General features: G+C 45.0%; 1 protein-coding gene across 4 annotated transcripts in view; it reads right to left on the bottom strand.

The window, feature by feature from the left end:
- Positions 1–21,451, bottom strand: part of ERBB4 (erb-b2 receptor tyrosine kinase 4) — a 1,232,786-nt gene that overhangs the window by 383,750 nt on the left and 827,585 nt on the right. For all 4 annotated transcript variants that reach the window (XM_043445436.1, XM_043445438.1, XM_043445435.1 and 1 more), the window contains exon 4: positions 18,664–18,798. In XM_043445436.1, the coding sequence (XP_043301371.1) occupies positions 18,664–18,798 (135 nt within the window). The remainder of the gene's footprint in view (positions 1–18,663; positions 18,799–21,451) is intronic.

Raw genomic sequence — 21,451 nt, 5'->3', positions numbered from 1 at the left:
CAGTGTCCTATCTTTTTGCCTTTTCATACTGTTCATGGGCTTCTCAAGCCAACACTACTGAAGTGGTTTGCCATTGCCTTCTCCAGTGGACCATGTTTTGTCAGAACTTTCCACCATGACCCATCCATCTTGGGAGGCCCTACACGGTGTGGATTATAGTTTCATTGAGTTAGACAAGGCTGTGGTCCATGTATCAGTTTAGTTAGTTTTCTGTGCTTATGGATTTCATTCTGTCTGCCCTCTGATGGAGAAGGATAGAAGCTTACAGAAGCTTCCTGATGGAAGAGACTGACTGAGGGGGAAACTGGGTCTTGTTCTGATGGACAGGGCCATGCTCAGTAAATCTTTAATCCAATTTTCTGTTGATGGGTGGGGCTCTGTTCCCTCCCTGTGTTTTTGTGAGGTCAAACTAGGGTGGAGGTGATGAAGATAATGGCGACCTTCTTCAAAAGGTGCCCCCGACCCTGCAGCAGGCCACTGCCGACCCACACCTCCACCAGAGACTCCTGGACACTCATGGGCAAGTCTGGGTCTGTCTCTTGTGGGGTCACTGTTCCTTTCTCCTGGGTCCTGGTGTGCATAAAGTTTTGTTTGTGCCCTCCAAGAGTCTGTTTCCTCAGCCCTGTCTAAGTTCTGGTAGCTCTATGGTGGGGTTAATGGCCACCTCCTCCAGGAGAGCTTATGCCATACCCAGGTCCGCTGCACCCAGATCCCCTGCCCCTGCGGCAGGCCACTGCTGACCCGTACCTCCGCAGGAGACACTCAAACACAGTTCTGGCTCAGTCTCTGTGGGGTCTCTGGGTCCTGATATTCACAAGGTTTGTGTGAGCTCTCCAAGTGTTCTGGCGGGTATGAGGTTTGATTCTAAACTCGATTTCACGCCTCCTAACATGTTGCCGAGACTTCTCCTTTTCCCTTGGATGTGGGGTATCTTTTTTTGGTGGGATCCAACATTCTCCTGTCAATGGTTGTTCAGCAGAGAGTTGTAATTTTGGAGTTCTTGCAGGAGAAAATGAGCACACGTCCTTCTACTCTACAATCTTGAAACTTCAGCAGATATCTCGTCCCTTCTCCAGGAGGATCTTCCCAACCCTGGGATTGAACCCAGGTCTCCTGAATTGCAGGTGGATTCTTTTACCAGCTGAGCTACTAGGAAAACCCAGAAGTTTAAAACAAAAACAGATGCCCCTAGAGTTAGGAGAGAGTGTTCATAGAGCAGAAAGAACTTGAGCTCAGTAACACTGTGTCACTGTTATTTTTGTCACATCACTAGAGATGGTCCCTGAAGGGGGAGGTCACAACACACATCTCTGTACCTCTCCTAATAAAAAAAAATAGGTATTATCAATGAGACTGGTCACACCTGGAACACAAGGGATGGCTAGGCAAGGAGATCAGATGGACACACAAGTATGGCAATTGAAGAAACCCAGTGTCCATGGGAAGATAGAGGAACCCAGGGTCTGACCACAGTGGCCACAACCAGCCAGCTCAGAGTCTCAGCTCAGCATTACCTGGAGAGGTTTTCAGACTCCATCCCAGATCATCTGTCTCCAGTCAACTCTGATCCCTGACTGTTTCTTTTCGCATGATCATTAGGGAGTCTTACTAAGGCCATCAGTGAGTTTCCTTTATCTTTTGATGCTTTTAGTGGCACACTGGAGTTGAGTGCTGGATTTTAGGTGTTTTTTTTTTTTTTTTAGTAAATACTATAGTACTGGATGAAGCATAAGCTGGAATCAAGATTGCCAGGAGAAATATCAATAACCTCAGATATGCAGATGAGACCACCCTTATGGAAGAGAGTGAAGAGGAACTGAAGAGCCTATTGATGAAAGTGAAAGAGAAGAGTGAAAAGCTGGCTTAAAGCTCAACATTCAGAAACCTAAGATCATGCCATCCAGTCCCATCACTTCGTGGAAAATAGATGGGAAAACAATGGAAACAGTGACAGACTTTATTTTCTTGGTCTCCAAAATCACTGAGGATGGTGACTGCAGCCATGAAATTAAAAGACGCTCCTTGTAAGAAAAGCTATGACCAATCTAGACAGCATATTAAAAAGCAGAGACATTACTTTGCCAACAAAGGTCCGTCTAGTCAAGGCTATGGTTTTTCCAGTAGTCATGTATGGATGTGAGAGTTGGACCATAAAGAAAGCTGAGCACCAAAGAATTGATGCTTTTGAAATGTGACGTTGGAGAAGACTCTTGAGACTCCTTTGGACTGCAAGGAGATCAAACCAGTCAATCCCAAGGAAATCAGTCCTGAATATTATTGGAAAGACTGATGCTGAAGCTGAAGCTGCAATACTTTAGGCACCTGATGCAAAGAAAGGACTCATTGGAAAAGGCCCTGATGCTGGGAAAGATTGAAGGCAGGAGGAGAAGGGGACGACAGAGGATGAGATAGTTGGATGGCATCACCGAATTGATGGATATGAGTTTGAGCGAGCTCCGGGAGTTGGTGATGGACAGGGAGGCCTGGCGTACTACAGTCCATAGGGTTGCAAAGATTCAGACACAACTGAGTGACTGAGCTGAACTGGAGGCACCCTGGCTAACTAAGCCCCAGCTTAACAACATCCAGTGCAACATTTCGTGCAATGCACTCTGCGTATAAGTTAGAAAAGCATAGTGACAATATACAGAGTTGACATACTCCTTTCCCAATTAGAAACCAGTCTGTTGTTCCATGTCCATTTCTAACCGTTGCTTCTTGTCCTGCATACGGGTTTCTCGGGAGGAAGCTAAGGTGGTCTTGCATTCCCATCTCTTTAAAAATGTTCCACAGTTGTGATCCACACAGTCAAAGGCTTTAGCATAGTCAATGAAACAAAAGTAGATGCTTTTCTGGAATTCTCTTGCTTTTTTTATGATCCCCCAGTTATAGGAAATTTGATCTCTGGTTCTTCTGCCTTTCTAAACCCAACTTCTACATCTGGAAGTTCTCAGTTCCTGTACTACTAAAGCCTAACTTAAAGGATTTTGAGCATAATCTTGCTAGCATGTGAGATGAGTGCAATTGTATGGTAATGTGAACATTCTTTGACATTGCCTTTCTTTGGGATTCGAAAGAAAACTGACCTTTTCCAGTCCTGTGGCTACTGCTGAGTTTTGCAAATTTGCTGGGATACTGAGTGCAGCACTTTAACAACATCCTCTTTTATGATTTTTAAATAGCTCAGCTGGAATTCAATCACCCCCATTGCTTTTTCCGTAGTATTGTTTCCTAAGCCCCACTTGACTTCACACACCAGGATGTCTCGCTCTAGTTGAGTGATGACACCATTGTGGTTATCTGGGTCATTAAGAGCTTTTTTGTACAGTTCTCCTCTGTCCATGGAGTTCTCCAGGCAAGAATACTGGAGTGGGTTGCCATATCCTCCTCCAGGAGATCTTCCCAACCCAGGGACTGAACCCATGTCTCTTATGTCTCTTGCATTGGCAGGCAGGTTCTTTACCACTAGGGCAACCTGATTGAAATAAATAAGCCAAAATAGCCCTCTATCAACTCTGCTTCTCTTACAGGAGATTGTCATCCAGTGGATAATCTGACTTAACAATGATAAATGCGTGACAGCTATCATTTAAGTCAATTTTAACAAAGCCAGGAAACTAGTTGCATATGAGCAATGAGAAGCATGCCTGTGATATCACTGAAGTCCCCCTTTGGAAAAGGCTGGATATACAATGTGAGGATTTTGATGATTGATTTACAATTTGTGTATTGCTAATGCACACTTTGATTATTTATGTAAACTTTCTTCGATTCATATGTGAAGTCCTTTCTGGTCATATTATTAGGCCATGAGTATACACCAAACAGAGATTAAATGATATCTTTTGTAAATTCCACATGATTTGAGGCAAAGTGTCCTTTCTTTGCCTGTAATGAACATAAAATGGAGTCCATTTGAGTCTTGGAAATTGACCATTTAAAAAAAATATTTAAATACTGAATCTTCTTAAATATTTCATCACTTTAAGCTATGTTACCTGGATTTTATTATATGTTGGAAATATGCATAATGTCATTTGAGGGCATTACCACATTTTGAGGAAGAAATAAGTGTATTTTTTTGCAGGGGACCAAAAAGAAATATTTCCAGATATATGATTCATTTGAAAAACCTACACATAATTTTAGCTTTTTCATTGAAAAATACAATCCAAGGCGGACACAAGCTGTTGTGTACAAAATGCTGCGTTAGTTGCACAGCCTCCCGGGAGATGAGTAAAACTCCATACACCTTGTTGCTGGTTAATTTTATTCCTAGAGCCCACTTGCTGCATTAAGTAAAGAAACTTGCATCACAAGTTCAGATCTTATCCTCCAGAAAAGAAATATTTATGATATTGGCACCATCTGACAGGAAGATGAATAAATGGGACAAATAAGATACTTGCATTGGAGGTTGGCAGCATTTAACTCATGTCTAAAATTTGTGATTCTCTAAGCCATGGGGCAGAGCTCAAGCTGATGAAGATCTGTGGAGGAAAGACTTTTGCAGGTCTGCACGTGGAGCACCAGGACTCTTCTGATCAGAGGCAATGGTTACAAAGGACAGAAGGCATGAGCACGTCTCCAAGCAGAGAACTCCCCTGTTTAGGGCAATACTGACAATGTCTGGATGTCTAGAGCTCTGGGAGCAGGGCTCGGGGCGGGGCACCATCCCTGGTCCTTCTCCTGCGCTGCCTGTTTGTTACCTGACATCAGATCCCCCAAGAACGACGTGTCAGCGGGTGGGTACTCAGATCCTAAGGAACACCTGGGAGGTGTGTGCATGGGAGGTCTCAGAGAGAGGTCTCTGTGGGATGCCCTGAGTGGTCTCTGGGTGAGATTTCTCAGAGTGGATGTGTGGGAGGTCCCCCTATGGAAACAGTGTGGGTCTCTGTGTGGAGACTCCTAGTGAGGGCACCTCGGTTGCTGACTGTTCTGCCCCTTACAAGAGAAGGGCACAGGGATTTTCCCCTTCTGGTTTCTTGCTGTTCTGTCGCTGTCCCTCTGTGTCACTTCTCCTCACAGGTGTCTTCAGGGTCAGCTCCCCCCACCCTCAGCACTGACCTCTTGATGCCTCTGAGGACCAGGCAACCCCCAGGCTCAGAGTCTCTGCTTGTGCTTCCCTCTCTCCTGAGCTCTGGAGGCCACTCTGTGCCCTGAGTCCCAGCCGCTCCCTTAGACCCTGTCTGAGCCCCTACCTCTGTGCCCACCCTGAGGGATGGGGCCCAGAGGCAAGACCTGGCTCCAGGCACAGACCTCAGCACAAGCAGGCCTGTGCACGCCGACATGCAGACCTGGACCTGGTCCCGTGTGTGGGGGCCTTAACAGGCGTGGGGGCAGGCCCATTCCAGCTGTCACCTGGATCAGTGCCCCCTCCTGGAGCCAGTCTCTCTACCCCATTAGTGACTCTGACACAGAGCCCCGAATCGCTCTAGAGAATTGCTCTTGTCTCCTTGCCTTCCAGGGCTTCCCTGGTGACTCAGATGGTAAAGAATCTGCCTGAAATTCAGGAGACCTGGGTGCAATACCTGGGTCAAGAAAATACCTTGGAGTAGGTATTCTTGTCTGGAAAATTACATGGACAGAGGAGCCTGCAGGCTACAGTCCATGGGGTCTCAAAGAGTTGAACATGCCTGAGTGATTAACACTTTCCTTTGTAGATGTCCTGGGGAAGAAAGCTGACTGCACCCTTCTCCACAGGTCACTTCCCACTCGCTAGGTGATACATCCTGTCTGCTGGCTTCCTCCCCCTCCGGGCTCTGGGCTGTGTAAGGCTGATGACAGGTGAGACTTTCTACGACTTCAGCAGAGCCCTTGGGCCTGTTGAGTCCCACCTGTCCTCTGGGAGCCTCCTTGGTTCACATGCATACATAGGTGGAGGTCCTAGACTGTGAGTCTGTCCCAAGCTCCCAGTCCTGTGAAAGCTTATTAACTACACTGTGGAGAAGTGGAGATTCCGTGCTCGAAGGCTCCTCTGCCTCTGGGAGCCTGGCCCTCTGTCAGGAACTCCAGGTGGCCTCCCTCTCTCTAGGCTCTGGGGGCTAGAGTAGAGGGGAGGCTCTGGGGTGGGGCCACCAGAAGTCCATGGGCCCCTAACTTCTTTCCTCTGGACCTGTAGGGGCTGGTGGGATGCCAGGAGCTCCTGGTTCAGTGCACCATCTATAGACACCTCTGCCTCTGCATTCAACACTGGGGCACAGTGTCCCACCCTCAGACAGTGAGGTGACTGCACCCAAAGACATGCCCCCTGCCCATTCCCTGGCAGAGGCGGGGACTATGAGCAGAGCTGTCCTCTTCTCCAGGGCAGAGGCAGGGACTATGAGCGGGGCTGTCCTCTTCCCCAGGGTGGACTGGCCCTTGAAGGCCTCCATGCTCCACACTGCACACCCTCAGAGCTGAGAGTGTGTGGTCCTCATCCTCGCCACCTCTCCAGAGCATGAGAAAGACAGAGGAAAGGTGACAGGCCTGGCGTGTCTCATTACAGCCCATTCTGGAAGAGGAGAGGCTTCCAGGACAGCGTCATCTAATCCCACCATGACACGGGGACGACCTCTCACCCTGGACTCGGGGCCAGCACGGCCCCAAACTCCCCTCCTTATTCTGATATGTGAATAGTCTCTGACACTTTCTGAGCCTGAAGGGAATTTCAGCTTCTGCAAACTCCTCCCCTACAGACTCACAATTTCAAGGTAGAGAGAAGTGGAAAGGACAGAACTGGATCCTGAGAAGAGGGAGGTCTTTAGGTTTAGTTCTGAATGCTGTTGCTTGTTTCTGTAATGCTGGTATTATGGCCACTGAGGTGCATGGAGGGAATTAGGGTATATATGAGTATCCATGCTGGGGTTCACTTTCCTTCCATGGCCCCATCCCATATGGAAGTCAAAGCACGAGCCTGGGAAGAGTGGCCCCTGATCCATTTCCTTCCCCCCAGCAGGGCACAGACAGAGCACCATTTCTCAGGAGAAAAAACATTTATTTCAGGAAGCTAATTCTGTGGTAGGAAGAAGCTTTCAGGACACAGAGGATGGTTTAACACGAGAGAAAAAAGGTGTCATATGCACAGTATGCATTTTTTTTTTTTTTCCCTTGGAGAAGAGTTTTCCTTTCAGGAAAGCTGTGACAAGCATGTTCTGATTGACCAGAGGAGGTTTATTTCTGAAGAAGACAGTGCCTTGGACAGTGGAGGGGACGGCCTGGGACACTTGTCACTCTTGATCCGTGCTGGCAGGCTCTGCCCGGCCGGGGACCTGACTCCCTGGGTGGGAAGGTCCGCCTGCAGTCTCTGGGACTGGTTCACTTCCTCTTTGTAGGACAGTTGTGACCCATGGGGGTGGCTCGCTGATGGTAGGCTGTTTGTCTCATCGCTCTCCTTTGCTCTTCATTGGAGAGAAACCTATGGTAGCAGTGAGCTGAACCTATGGGTCCTGGAGTTCTGCTTTGTACTAATGAAACTCTGAAGATGAGGTCTACGGTGAAGCTCCATCTTCTCTAAGATCTGTCTAACAGCTATCATGAGAGCCTGAGACTCAACAGTCTTGACATCCATAATCAGACTTCTTTTGCCTGTTCCCTGGCTCTGGGCAGTGTCTGCAGCAGGCTTGCCTTTTTGCAAGGGGCTGTTCTGGTCTTTTGCTTTATTGGGGAATATCCATTGCTTAATCCTTTCTCTGAAGTGGTTTTCTGAAGAAACGTGTCCCTTTTTCAGGATTAACTGTTGAGACTTGCTTTGTAGGGACCCTGCTGATTCCTTTTTCTGGGCAGGGTGGCTCCTCCTGCGGGCCTGGAGGGCTCTCTGTACCACCAACCACTTTCTATGCTGTCCTAGTTTGGGCCTCCTATTAGTCTCTCTCGCATCAGTGGAGATGAACTTCCTGCTCTGACTCTTATGTTGGGGCTGCTTTCTCAGGGCCTTCTGCTGTCCCTGGCTGCTCTCTCCACTCAATGTAATATCACATGTGCGGGAATTGGACGTGTTTCCACCAGACAAGGTCTCAGAACAACACAGAGATTCCTGAGAAGCGAAGGGGTTTGTGGCAATGAATATATCTGAGTGACAGGTTTTGAGAAGCCTCCCAGCAGCACAGTCTTGAAGGAGCAGGCAAGTGTCCTGGCCTTAGCCTGTTTCTGCCAGTCTATGAACCCTTGGAACTTAAGCTTATGAAACTGTTCATCAAAGTATACATCTTCTGGATTTGTGGCAACAGACTTTGTGTTCGAGGAGGGATTTTTATGGGACCTTGGATACCATGATCTCCTTATATCTATATTATTTGGTATTTGATTAAGAGACTAGGTTCAAAAGTACCTTTCCAAGTAGTGTCTCTGTCCATCACCTCTTGTTCTCTGGACGATTGGGAACATTCATTGAGGTCCATGACTGTCTCACCAGAGCAAGTTCCTGGAGAGGCCTGTCCCCCAGATTCCTCCTGTGGCTCATTCATGAACATTGCTGGACTTGGACTGGGCTCCAGGCTGCCTTTGTCAGCCTCCACAACAGACTCACTGTGCCGAATTCTGCCCCCAAAGGTGTATGTGGGGGCCTGAGAAGGTGGCTTGTCTTCCTGTCCAGCCAGAGGGGCCTCTGAGGGCTTTTGGACGCTTGCCAGTTGAGCTTTCTCCCAGAGCCCCCCCCCCCCCCACCCCCGCCCCCGGGTTCCCTCAGTCACACGGTAGGGGGCAGGGAGGGGCCGCTCCAGGGTGGGCACTGCTTGCACTGTTATCACTGTCTGTCCTGGATGGGCGTGAGAATGTTTGCCCAAGTCCTCTGGCAACTGGGCTTGTGGGTGGTCCCCAGAGGGGCCTTCAAGGTGGACCTTGGAAGGCATATGCAGTGAGTACTTTTTAACTTCAAGCTCAATGTGATCTTGAGGACCTTGGGTATTAGGTTCCTGACCCAAACCTTGTCCTATGCACTTCCAGCTCCTATTGAATATAAGGACTGAGGACAAGAGACTTCATGGGAGGTGTTTATGGAGACTCTCCTATCCTGAGAGGAACCTGCATTTTCCGTACCCATAAGAGCATTTGACTCTCCAGGAAGGTCTAAGAAGTGGTTGGCAGCAAGCCTTGAACAACAGACATTAACAGGGATCTGCCACTCATGCATCTGCTGTCCCTTCCTGCTTATAAGGACCCCCAGGACTTCTGGATGCTTCCTGCCTGAGCTCAACTCTTTCCAACTCAGGCTTTGTACTTGGAACCTGCACTGGAGGGTTGGTTGAGATCATGTACAGATCTTTTAGGATCCTCCCCACGCTTTACATTCTGGCACAAGTGCTTCCCTGGTTGGATCCTTGCTGGGTACCAGAGCCTCATCTTCTGTGCATCTGGATTGCTTTTGCCTAGACCTCCAGAGAGACTTGAGGGCCCCTTCTTGACCAGTGCCTTGACAAGGCCTTGGGGAATCACCCTGAGTCTGCATCTCTTTCTGAGGCTCTTGGGTTCTGCAGGGCAGGCCACTCTCTTACTGCATGAAACTTTTAGAAAGATCGTACTCCAGTTTCTCCCAAATCTCAGGGCTGATCGAATCCCTAGGAATGATGGAGACGAGGTGTGGGCCTGAGAAGACCTGTTCCCCTGGGGAAGATTGGGGGTGACCTGGCTAAAGACTTGCTGAGATTTTTTAACCAAAAGAGGATAAAGTTCTTCCACTTTCTAGTTGCTTAAAAAGAAAAAAAAAAGATATTCCAGGATTTGAATTGCACGGGGGATCAAAGATTGTGGCTTAGTTTGGATTATAGGGCAAGACTTCACAGTACCTAGTCTGCAGTTGAGAGGAAGATGGTTGGGTTGGGAAAGACAGGGTGAGATGAGCAGCAGTCTCTAACTGAACCCAAAGTGGTCCTTGATCTTGGGGCATGGTTAGAGTCAGTCACGAGGGTCAGGCCAGGGTTGTCATATGAGCCCAAAATTGTGGTTGAGAGTGAGGCTTGGTTGGAGTCAAGGATTGGAGTTGGGTCTGAGTCTTTATGTCAGCCCAAGTTTGTGGCTGTGAGTGAGATATGATTGGAGTCAAGGTTTGGGGTCAGACCTGGGTTCCCATGTGAGCCCGAGGTTGTGGTTGTGACTGAGGTTTTGTTGGAGTCAAGGACTAGGGTCAGGTCTAGGTCCTCATGAGTGTGAGGTAGTAGTTGAAAGTGAGGCATGGTTGGAGTCAAGGGCTGAGTTGGGCCTGGGTCTCCCTGTGAGTGTGAGGTGCTGGTGGGTGAAAGTGAGCTGTAGCTGGAGTCAGGGGTTAGGGTTGAGCATGGGTGTCCACATGAGCTGGAGGTGGTGGTTGAAAATGAGTCATGGTTGGAGTCAAGTGTTTTGATTGGACCTAGGTCTCCACTTGAACTTGAGGTGCTGGTTGACACTGTGGTAAGGTTGGAGTCAAGCGTTGTGGTCTAGCCTGAGTCTCCATGTGAGCCCAAATGTGGTGATTGAATCTGGGGCATGGTTAGAGTTAAGGGTAGGGGGTCTGGCCTGGGTCTCCGTTTGACCCAGAGGTGATAGCTGCAACTGGGACATGGTTGGAGTCAAGGACTGAGGCTGAGGCTGGGCTACAGAGTGGGTAAGGGCTGGATCAATGACCGTTGTGATGTTAATTTAGCTTGAATTTGGAATCGTTAAGCCTTAGAGCATTCATTGAATAAAATAGAGTGTAACTCTAGACGGGACCCAAGTACTGTGTCAGTAGACACCAGAGACTCATTGTGAGAAAGGGGAGACCCAGAAGAGCTCCCTGCATGCCTTCTGTAGATGAACCCTCAACGTGTGAGGATATCAGAGCTTTCTGGGACCAAGCATCTGTTCTGGTTTGCCTTCTATGCTCCAGAAATGCTGGTGCCCAAGGTGTCCTGCTTGTCACTCAGTGACTTAATTCTCTTCACCAATGAAGTCACATGGCAGCCTGCCTCCTCCTTCTTTTCTTACTCCTTCCAAAACATTAATTCCACTCTTTTGGTGATTGACATTTCTAGCAGCTTCTGCACATCTGTGCTGACAAAAAAGAGGCTACCTGCCTCTACCTGTCTGTTTCTTGACTCTCACCAAAATCATGCCTCTGGTGAGTGTATGGGAAGGTATTCTTTTGGGTCCCCAAGTGTGTCAAGGTGGAGAAGCTCCATTCTTTGGCAGCCCCCGCCACCAAGACAGGGTAGGAAGAGGATAGCTGGAACAGATGATCCCTACGATGGCTGGTCTCCAAGGGGAGCATGGGCGTGACCTTTGTGGGATGGTGCCCGTTGTTAGTGCCATGGGCTGACCCTGAGGGAGGCTCAGCAAGGAGCCTAATGGTGCTGAGGTGGAAGGCAGGTCCCTGTATCAGGATGACATGGTGGGAAGGAGAGAAAACCAGTGGGTGGAAGACTGTCCAGGGGAAAGAGAGGCTGTGGTGTTGGCGAGGCTCTCAGGGATGAATCTGAGTGAGTGGAAACTAAGGCGGGAACTAAGCCTGGAGAAAAGCTGGAGAAATGCTTGAGGCTCGAGGCAGAGACTGTTTGGGCAGAGGAGACATGGAGGACATAGGGAGCGGACTTTTCCCACCACAGCTGTTGGGCTCCAGGAGGTGTTTCTTTGCACATCTCCCCTGGGGCATCTTGAGAGGAGACCTGAGGAAAGCTGCCTTTGTCAGGGAACCGCCCCAGGTGTCTGCAGCAGACATGAGGAACAAGCTCCAGCCAGGAGTTTCTGGGCCCGGAGAACTGGGCAGGCTGGGAAGGGGTGGTCATCTGCAACCAACTGCCCTGCACGAGCCCCATACTGAATTCACAATGTCCGTGCTGTCTCTCACCCCAGGATTTTAGCCATAACCCACCCCCAGGACTCCCCCTTCCAGTTCAACCCCAGGCTACCTGCAGCCCTGGGGTCACACCATAGGCTCTGGAAAGAACCACCACTGAGGAGAGAAGGGGATGATTCTCTACCTTTGCAGAAGCGGTGTCACATCCCAGACCTTTTCCAGTGGTTGCAGGCAACCTCTGCAAGCTGGAAATCAGCAAACTGGGTCATGGTGAGGAAGCCAGGGCATAGGGGTATTACAGGAGGCTGACTGCAGTATCCCTTTAAGGGGACACAATTGGGATATTGGAAACCAAGTGCCAGGGCCCAAGGCCACATGATCCCTGACAGTGATGGTGAAGCTTGTGATAGGGTTTACATTAACAAAGTGCTTTCATACCCACTACCCCTTGATGCCTTCACCAGTCCCTTTGTGAGGGAGAATGGGCAGCATTCACTGCATAGATGAATCTGAGAAATGTTAAATGATGTGCAAAAATAATTAACCTCAAAGTAAAATGAATAAATTAATTAAAAAAACAAAAAAATGTGTCCAAAGTTGGACCTGGAGTCCCACCTCCCAATCCAGGTGCTATGGGTAGTGCAGCCCAGAGGCTCCTGCTGGACCAAACCTTTTTCCAGGCCCCTCCAGCTTCATTCTCTACATGGAATCTGGGTAGTGTCTGGGTCCTGTTCTTCCAGGAGCTTCCCTGAGGGTTCTGTTTGCCAAGGGACGGGCCCTGCCACTGGCCTCCTCCGAGCCGGTGGACCTGAGCCCTCAGGGTCGGAGAGATGGGGCTAACTCCAGGGGCACACATAGCTGAATGGCAGAATGTACCTTTCAAAGCTCCACTCCTCTCCCTACTCCCACTTCTCTGCTTTGGCTCCTTTTCATGCTGAGACAGAAAAAATGAGGACTTGAGACCCAATTCTCAGTCTCTCTAGACAAGCATCAGACTCTCAGTGTCCATACATAATATGACTTTTGGCATTTCACTAACAGAGCTCTGTGGTTTTTCTTTTCACGAATTTTTAAGGTGGATAAAAATATTTTGTTTTCCTTTTTTGAAGCACATAAGGATTTTTGAACTGAGATTCACCCGGATCTTTTGTCATTGTTCCTCTGCTCAAAAACGCACACATTCTCAGAACAATGGGTGACTCTGACTCTGTCAGGTGGTCCTCTGTTTCCGAGTCCAGCGCCCCACTCCAAGACTCTCAAGACCTCAGCACTGTCCTCAGATCCATCCTGTCCAAGATACCTATTCACGGCTGGTGAAGTGGTGCTCGCGCACCTTGATGTAGTTGAGACTGAACTCAGTATCCAGTCCTCGTGCCCTGGTCACTGTGTTTGGCAGATACCGTGGAGCCCTTGAACATACCTGGAAAACTAATATCTGAGATCTTTGGAGAGACGTGTTCACTCTGCCCCCTGTCCAGCGTGGTTGTCTCCAGAGGGTAATGTTTTATTCTTCCATGAGAATAGATGTCCTATTCTTTCCCTTCTCAGGAATCTCTCTAGATGATTCAGAAGCGTAGAAATAATAATAGAAAAGAGAGGATCACGTACTTGGGGGTCTCAGCCAAGGTTTCCTTATCTTCCTGATGGTTCCATGTTTCTAAGGAGGAGGAAAGAACGGGTTATTCTCGAGCTAAGGAAGGATCCAGAAAAGAAGCCCTAGTGTACACAGAAAGGGGAGGATGGTATCGATCTCCCAGGAATTGGGGCTGGAGTTCCGTCTGTATCAGAAGTGCTTTTCAGAGAAAAGAGAGGATTCTCCATTGTCTGTATCACACGGCTGCCCTCAGGAAACTGGGCACAGGGTGTGCTTGGGGGCTAACGTTCTAGGCCCACATTCTCGAGCTGTGATTGGTCACAATGGGCTCCTGAGGGTGAGGAAGGAGCAATGGAGGCGGAGGCTGGGACACGCCACCCCCTCCCCGGGACATTCAGCCCTGCAGCTCCACCCACCTCCCTCCTCTGAGCCTCCCTTCCTGCCTTAGTCAAGTTTCAGTTCATCCTACCTGGAACTCAGACAATGCTTACTACAGTTTATGTCAGGAAAAAAAAAAAAAAAAGATGGAGGGAACCAGATGCAAGTTTCTGGTTGTCTCTCCTCTGGGCTTGTACAGTGCTCAGCTCTCTCAGCAAACAGTGTGACAGTGTGTGCAGAGCAGTGTTAGCCATCATTAAGCCTTGGTGTCCAGGGTTGTTACTGGGGCTCAGTCACATTCGAATGAAAGGATCATATGACTGTACTTATTACTTAGTCACCAGTACCCCTCCCTGACATCAGACTGTTATAGCCTGTCCAAGTGACCAGGAGTTGATTAATAAATAACAACTTTTCTAACTTTTCTCACTGCTTCCAGCTTAGGACAAACCAGAGAAACCCAAATATATATACCTAACCAGTCACATAAGATGCCCTACTTTGGGACTTCCCTGGTGGTAGAGTGGCTAAGAACCTGTGTGGCAATGCAGGGAACATGAGTTTGCTCCCTGCTCTGGGAAGATCCCACAGGCCCTAGGGCAACTACACCCGTGTACCACAGCTCCTGAGCCTGTGCTCTGGAGCCCACAACTACTGACGCCTGAACACCTAGAGCCCGAGCTCTGCAACAATGAACACCTTACTCATCACAGCTAGAGAAAGCCTGAGTGCCACAGTGAAGACCCAGCACAGCCAAAGACGATAATAAATGCAAACGTTACAAATATGCCCTACTTCTAGTTAGCTGTCAACAGCTTCCCAGTTCCAACAGCCTCTACTCAGGGCACACCCAAAGCCTCCCATTATCTCCCCTGTAAAGCTCCCCCCTCCCCTGCCAAGCTTTGGATCTCTGGCCAACACAAGTAATGGGGGCTGACTCCCTTGTTAAAGCAAGCTCCGAACAAACAACTTGGCTTCTTTTCATTTGGTTGGTTTGTATTTATTCCCAGCTACATTTTTAATGGTTTTCCAAGATTCAAGTCTTAAATGATAGAAAATTGAAATAGAAAAGTTATAGAAAGAACACTGTCAAGGTTCTGATTCAAGATGGTGATGCAGGAAGATGCTTTGCTCACCACCTTCCACGGACACACCCATTTTACAGCTCTATGTGGAACAATTTCCTCGGGGCGGGGCTGGCGGGACTAAAGACTGGCTGAGCAATAACTACACATCAGGCAAAAGAGAAAAAACACACACTGAATCAGATGTGAGAAGGCAGACCACATCTCACAATTAACCCCACCTCTGACACTGCAACGCACAGTAGGGATGGAACTCAAAAATAGGAGATTCTCCCTGAGAAGCAAAGGGCTTGAACCCCACATGGAGTACCCCAACTTTTAAGACCTACATATGAGAAATGAGCCCCCCAAACATCTAGCTTTGAAACCCAGCAGAGATTGCATGTATTATACAAGACCCTAAGACTGCCATGATCAAAGAAACAGATCTTAAAGAGCTCATGAATCACACTCACCCATCCAATGGCCCAGTCCGTTGTGCAAACTTTAAGTGAGAGAGAATCATTTGCATGTATTACAGCATTGACCTGAGGGGCACACACCTGATTTAAAACACACAGCAAAGAGTGTGCTAGACAGTCATCAAGACAGTATGGTACTGGCACAAAGACAGAAATATAGATCAATGGAACAGAATAGAAAGCCCAGAGATAAATCTACGAACCTATAGACACCTTATCTTTGACAAAGGAGGCAAGGATATACAATGGAAAAAAGACAACCTCTTTAACAAGTGGTGCTGGGAAAACTGGTCAACCACTTGTAAAAGAATGAAACTAGAACACTGTTCTAAACCATTAACACAAAAAAACTCAAAATGGATTAAAGATCTAAATGTAAAGACCAGAGTTATATAAAACTCCTAGAGAGAGAACATAGGCAAAACACTCTCCGACATGAATCACAGCAGGATCCTCTATGACCCACCTCCCAGAATATTGGAAATAAAAGCAAAAATAAACAAATGGAACCTAAAGAAACTTAAAAGCTTTTGCACAACAAAGCAAGCAGTAAGCAAGGTGAAAAGAAAGCCCTCAGATTGGGAGAAAATAATAGCAAATGAAGCAACAGACAAAGGATAAATCTCAAAAATATACAAGCAACCCCTGCAGCTCAATTCCAGAAAATAGATTGACCAATCAAAAAATGGGCCAAAACTAAACAGACATTTCTCAAAGAAGACCTACAGATGCCTAAATAAATACATGAAAAGATGCCAACATCACTCATTATTAGAGAAAGAAATGCATCAAAAACACAATGAGGTACATTACACGCACAGTCAGGATGGCTTATCCAAAGTCTACAAGCAATAAATGCTGGAGAGGCTGTGGAAAAAAGGGAACCCTCTTACACTGTTGGTGGGAATGCAAACTAGTACAGCCACTATGGAAAACAGTGTGGAGATTCCTTAAAAAACTGGAAATAGAACTGCCATATGACCCAGCAATACCACTTCTGGGCATACACACTGAGGGAACCAGATCTGAAAGAGACACGTGCACCCCAATGTTCATCGCAGCACTGTTCATAATAGCCAGGACATGGAAGCAACCTAGATGCCCATCAGCAGATGAATGGATAAGGAAGCTGTGGTACATATACACCATGGAATATTACTCAGCCATTAAAAAGAATTCATTTGAATCAGTTCTAATGAGATGGATGAAACTGGAGCCCATTATACAGAGTGAAGTAAGCCAGAAAGATAAAGAACATTACAGCATACTAACACATATATATGGAATTTAGAAAGATGGTAACGATAACCCTATATGCAAAACAGAAAAAGAGACACAGAAATACAGAACAGACTTTTGAACTCTGTGGGAGAATGTGAGGGTGGGATATTTCAAAAGAACAGCATGTATACTATCTATGGTGAAACAGATCACCAGCCCAGGTGGGATGCATGAGACAAGTGCTCAGGCCTGGTGCACTGGGAAGACCCAGAGGAATCGGGTGGAGAGGGAGGTGGGAGGGGGGATCGGGATTGGGAATACATGTAAATCCATGGCTGATTCATATCAATGTATGACAAAACCCACTGGAAAAAAAATAAAATAAAATAAAATAAAATAAAATAAAAAAAAATTTGCTGGCATATGAGTGCAGCACTTCCACAGCATCATCTTTTAGGATTTGAAATAGTTCAACTGGAATTCCATCACTTCCACTAGCTTTGTTCATAGTGATGCTTCCTTAGGCCCACTTGACTTAGACCAGCTATTGATTACTATCAGCTATGGTGTCATGCACTATGTATAATGTGTCAGCAAATAGAACATTATGTAAAAAATAATGTCATTAAGCAATTGGCAGTTAATCTATAAAGAATCATTGATGTGAATCTACTCTGTATTTACAGTTTTTGTACCAGCAATCATTTGCGCTCAAAAGCAAACACAGCTCATGTTGCTTGGTTACAGGCACCAATATTCAAATTTGCCTTGAAAAGAATAACAAAAAGAGATGCTGTCTATGAAAGTGATACAAATCCCTCAGACCTTGCTGCTCTACATCCTGTAAGGCTGGTGATGACAATACCTCTTCCTTCTGTCTTGGGCTTCATCCTTGCTTGATCTTACTCATGCATTAGAGGCCAGTACTGATAAGCTGAAATTCAGTAGGCCTTTCCTCTTATCCAAACATTATGATTTTTCCCTTTCATATAAATCATACTATAATAAGGGCAGACTGAAACCTGAAGCCATTTCTGAAGCACATCATTTGCTTTGTTAGTATGAACAGATTCAATTTTTGATTCACATGTAATTTTACAAGGTATGCAACTTGAACACTGTTGAACAAAGATAATATCATATATAAATTTCTGCTCAAAGGTGACAAGCAGATTATGTTACTTTAGTTTTTTTCTAAAAATTTTAGCCATTTATTAGAAACACAGCTGTCAGTTTAGATCAAATATATTCATATTTCCCTGTTATATTATTAGGACCATCAAGAAATTTAATTGTCCCTTGTAGTTTGATTTTCTACAAAAGTGTTATAACACAATTAGCACTATTGCAAATAATTATTGAACTGTGTGAAGATACTTATGATTTCATATGAGATACACATAATAATAGATAAGAAATATAAAACTCAAGTTAACACTTGATAAAGATTCTGCTCTCATACAAATGTCAGTAATAATAAATGTAGGGACAATATAGCCTGCTTTATGAAAATGAAACGGAATCCAGGCAGAATAATTTCCAAAGGTTTTAATGATAGCTCAAATATTACTTGCTTATCATTTAATCATATTAAATACTCTGAATCTAATAAATTATCTGTGATAGAAACACTAAACACTTTTAAGAATGGGAAATTGGTTGGTTTATTAGGCTGACTAAAATCAGAATATAATGAAATTCTTCTGCATGAAATCTATATTTCGCCACTCGTTTTATAGTGTTTAGAATTGTCATAAGGTATTACCAAGCAGGTTTTGTGGGTAAATGAAGGCTTAGAAATTCTAAAATGTTCACTGGTTTCTATTTTTTAACTAAAAATTACATTAAGTAGGAAAGTACGTTTTTGTCCTACCACCATTTTCTCAGTCGCAGAGTTGAAGCAGCAATTACACACCAGCCTTAAGTTTATAGACAAAAGGCCGTAGGCTTAGACCTTAGAAATATGGTAACATGATTTAGAACGAGCAGAGGGGATCCAGTTAAGAAAATGAGAATTTGTAAAGGAGGAGTATGATTCTAAAAAGAGCTTAGTAGACAGTAAAAAGCTTGTTCTATTATACAGAACGGGATGCAGCCAAAATTCAAATATTGGTTAGGACATAATAAACATAAGCCATTTTTGTGAAAACAAGAGGTAGAAGAACCTTTTGAGACATTAAAAAGGATAATGCTACTCACATCCTGAGCTACCATTTGTCGACACCAGGGTCAGGTTGGAAGGCCATGGATTCCGAACAATATCTTGCCAATGAATAGTGTCTGTATAACAAAGAAATTTGTTCTGGTCTACATAGACGCCGCCATTTAGGATTTCTGTGTTAAAACAAACAAACATAGATTTGTTGTCAACAAATTTTTGATGATGAAAGGTAGTCAATCAAAATAATTTACTCAAGCTATCTTCAGGGTTAAATTACAGTTACTTTGTTAATAGTCAAGATTTCTTATAAAATACCTTTTTCCTGAGTCATATAGATTGCAGAAATTTGAAAACATTGAACAATACAAAGAAAAATAGTCACTCATAATTCAAACACTCAGAAACACTCTTCACAGTTTGGAACAGATGCTATCAGTCTCTTTTCTATTTTATTTCCTCTGAAATTGGAATAATATTGCACATATATTTCATAACCTGATAATTTTGTTAATACTAAATGGTGAATACTCAAAGGTAATTAAATATTATTCTGTGTTATTTCTAAGGAGAATATGATATGCCAGGGTATACCTTAAACCGTATTTATTTAACCAATCACCCCTTGTTGGTAATTTAACTTGTTTGTCTTTGATTAGCTCTTTAAATTTTTTTTCCTACAAATAACATTCACAGATTGTGAATATTTTAAAGGCTTTCTGCAAATTGCCAAATTTCCCTTAAAAATATTATTTCAGTCAATGTGACATTGACTGGAGTCAGTTAGGTAAGTAATTAGCACAAAATGGAAGGTAAATTTAATGCTTCAATCACAAAAGTGTTCTTTATTCATCTCCAATGCAGTCAATAGAATTGCCAATTATTCTTTAAGAACAACACAAAGCAAGATATCATATATATTCTCTGGTTCATTGCAACAGGACATGACTATGTGATACAATGCACCAAAACCAATTTTTACTTGACTCTTATTTTACGACACTGGCCTTAATCAGCTACCTTGTCCCCTCTGAACAGTGGCTGATTATATACATAGATTCTTGTACAGATAGCTTTACATTATCCAGAAAAAAAGGTAGATATTCCCTCTGAAAATACTGTTCTTATCATTTTGAGAAATTGATTAGAAATACATATAGCATCTTCCTACTCAATATATACTACATTTTTTCTTCCTGTCAATATAAAAGCAAGAGAAATCGTATAACAGTCCATAAAGCAGTCAGATACAAAAAACAAAATTCAATTAACAGTGATTTATATAAATAAGGGATGATTTTTTTTCACATGATAAGAAACTTATCAGAGGCAGTTGTGGATATTAGTTTAGCTACTCTGCAGTACCCACAACCTACTATGTATGTTGGCTTTATTCATTCCAGGCAAAAGATGACTGCTGCATCTAAAGATGTTTGAATTCAAGGCAAGATAAAGACAAAAAAATGAGCAGGTGGCTTTTGATTTGAAGAGGGATGTTTCCCCAAGGATTAATCTGCATTTTATTGGCCAGAACAATATCCTAGGCTGAGCGAGAAATTCTTAAGGTGGACATATTGCTATGCGAACAAAACCCAAAATATGCAGGGGTGTTAGCAAGGAAGCTGAGGGATGCGATATCAAGATATCAACCAACTCTGTCTCCTGTGCTGGCCTTAAGAAAATCATCTCTGCTGTGCAGTGCATGCTGTCTCTCAGTTATGTTGGACCCTTTGTGACCCTGTGATCAGGGTCCCCTGTCCATGGGGTTTTTCAAGCAAGAATACTAGAGTGGGTTGCTGTTTCCTTCTCCAGGGGATCTTCCTGACCTGGGGATCGAACACTTATCTCTTGTCTCCTGCATTGCAGGACTTTATCCGCTGCGCCATCAGCGAAGCCCTCTCCTGTGCAGTATTTCAAGCTAAACCTTTAAAGAAAGTGAAGGCTGAGTGAAAGTGAAAGTCACTTAGTCGTGTCCGACTCTCTGCGACACCATGGACTATACAGTCCATGGAATTCTCCAAGGCAGAATACTGGAGTGGGTAGCCTTTCCCATCTCCAGGTGATTTTCCCAACCCAGGGGTCGAACCCAGGTCTCTCACATTGCAGGTAGATTTTTTAGCAGCTGAGCCACAGGGAAGCCCAAGAATACTGGAGAGGGTAGCCCATCCCTTCTCCAGGGGATCTTCCTGACCCAGGAATTGAACCGGGGTCTCCTGAATTGCAGGTGGATTCTTTACCAACCGAACTATGAGGGAAGCCAAGAGTCCCCTTAAACCAAAAAGGGGCATAAAAGAATGAAAGGAACATGTAACACCATAAAAAAGGCACTTATGGAAGTAAGATTGGAGGTCAAATATAAAGTGCCTTACTACATTGCATGTATAAAATCTTTCAGATTAATTTTGACATTGCAGGATTGTCTACATTTAAAATCAATCCCATTTCCATTATTAATTCTATTACTGACAATTGGATCCATTTTCTCAAGTGGGAGGGGGGAAAAAAAAGAAACAAAGAAATTAGATCATCTTTCTACTTCTACAACCCAGTTCATTATTTTTCATGACCTAACCATACAATCTTCATCAAAGCAAGAAGGGAGATGTAATAGGTAAGAAAAATTGTGAAAATGGATTTCTGCATTAATGTTTGGCATTAAGTTTCTATCTAAGAAATGTGAGGATCTCATATTAATAGCTTTCTCATGAGACATTAGGTGATGCTCTTCTGCTCTAGGAATAATTCTTCATTAGTTGACAAAGAAAGGAGATTTTGACTGCTATCCAGGAAACAAAGGTCATTTTTCAGTCTAGATTTGGAAAAGTTCTA

The sequence above is a fragment of the Cervus canadensis genome, chromosome 24 (genome assembly GCF_019320065.1).
Source record: "Cervus canadensis isolate Bull #8, Minnesota chromosome 24, ASM1932006v1, whole genome shotgun sequence".
NCBI lineage: Eukaryota > Metazoa > Chordata > Mammalia > Artiodactyla > Cervidae > Cervus > Cervus canadensis.
Note: the sequence above shows the minus strand (reverse complement) of the source record. Positions and strands in the feature narration are given on the sequence as shown.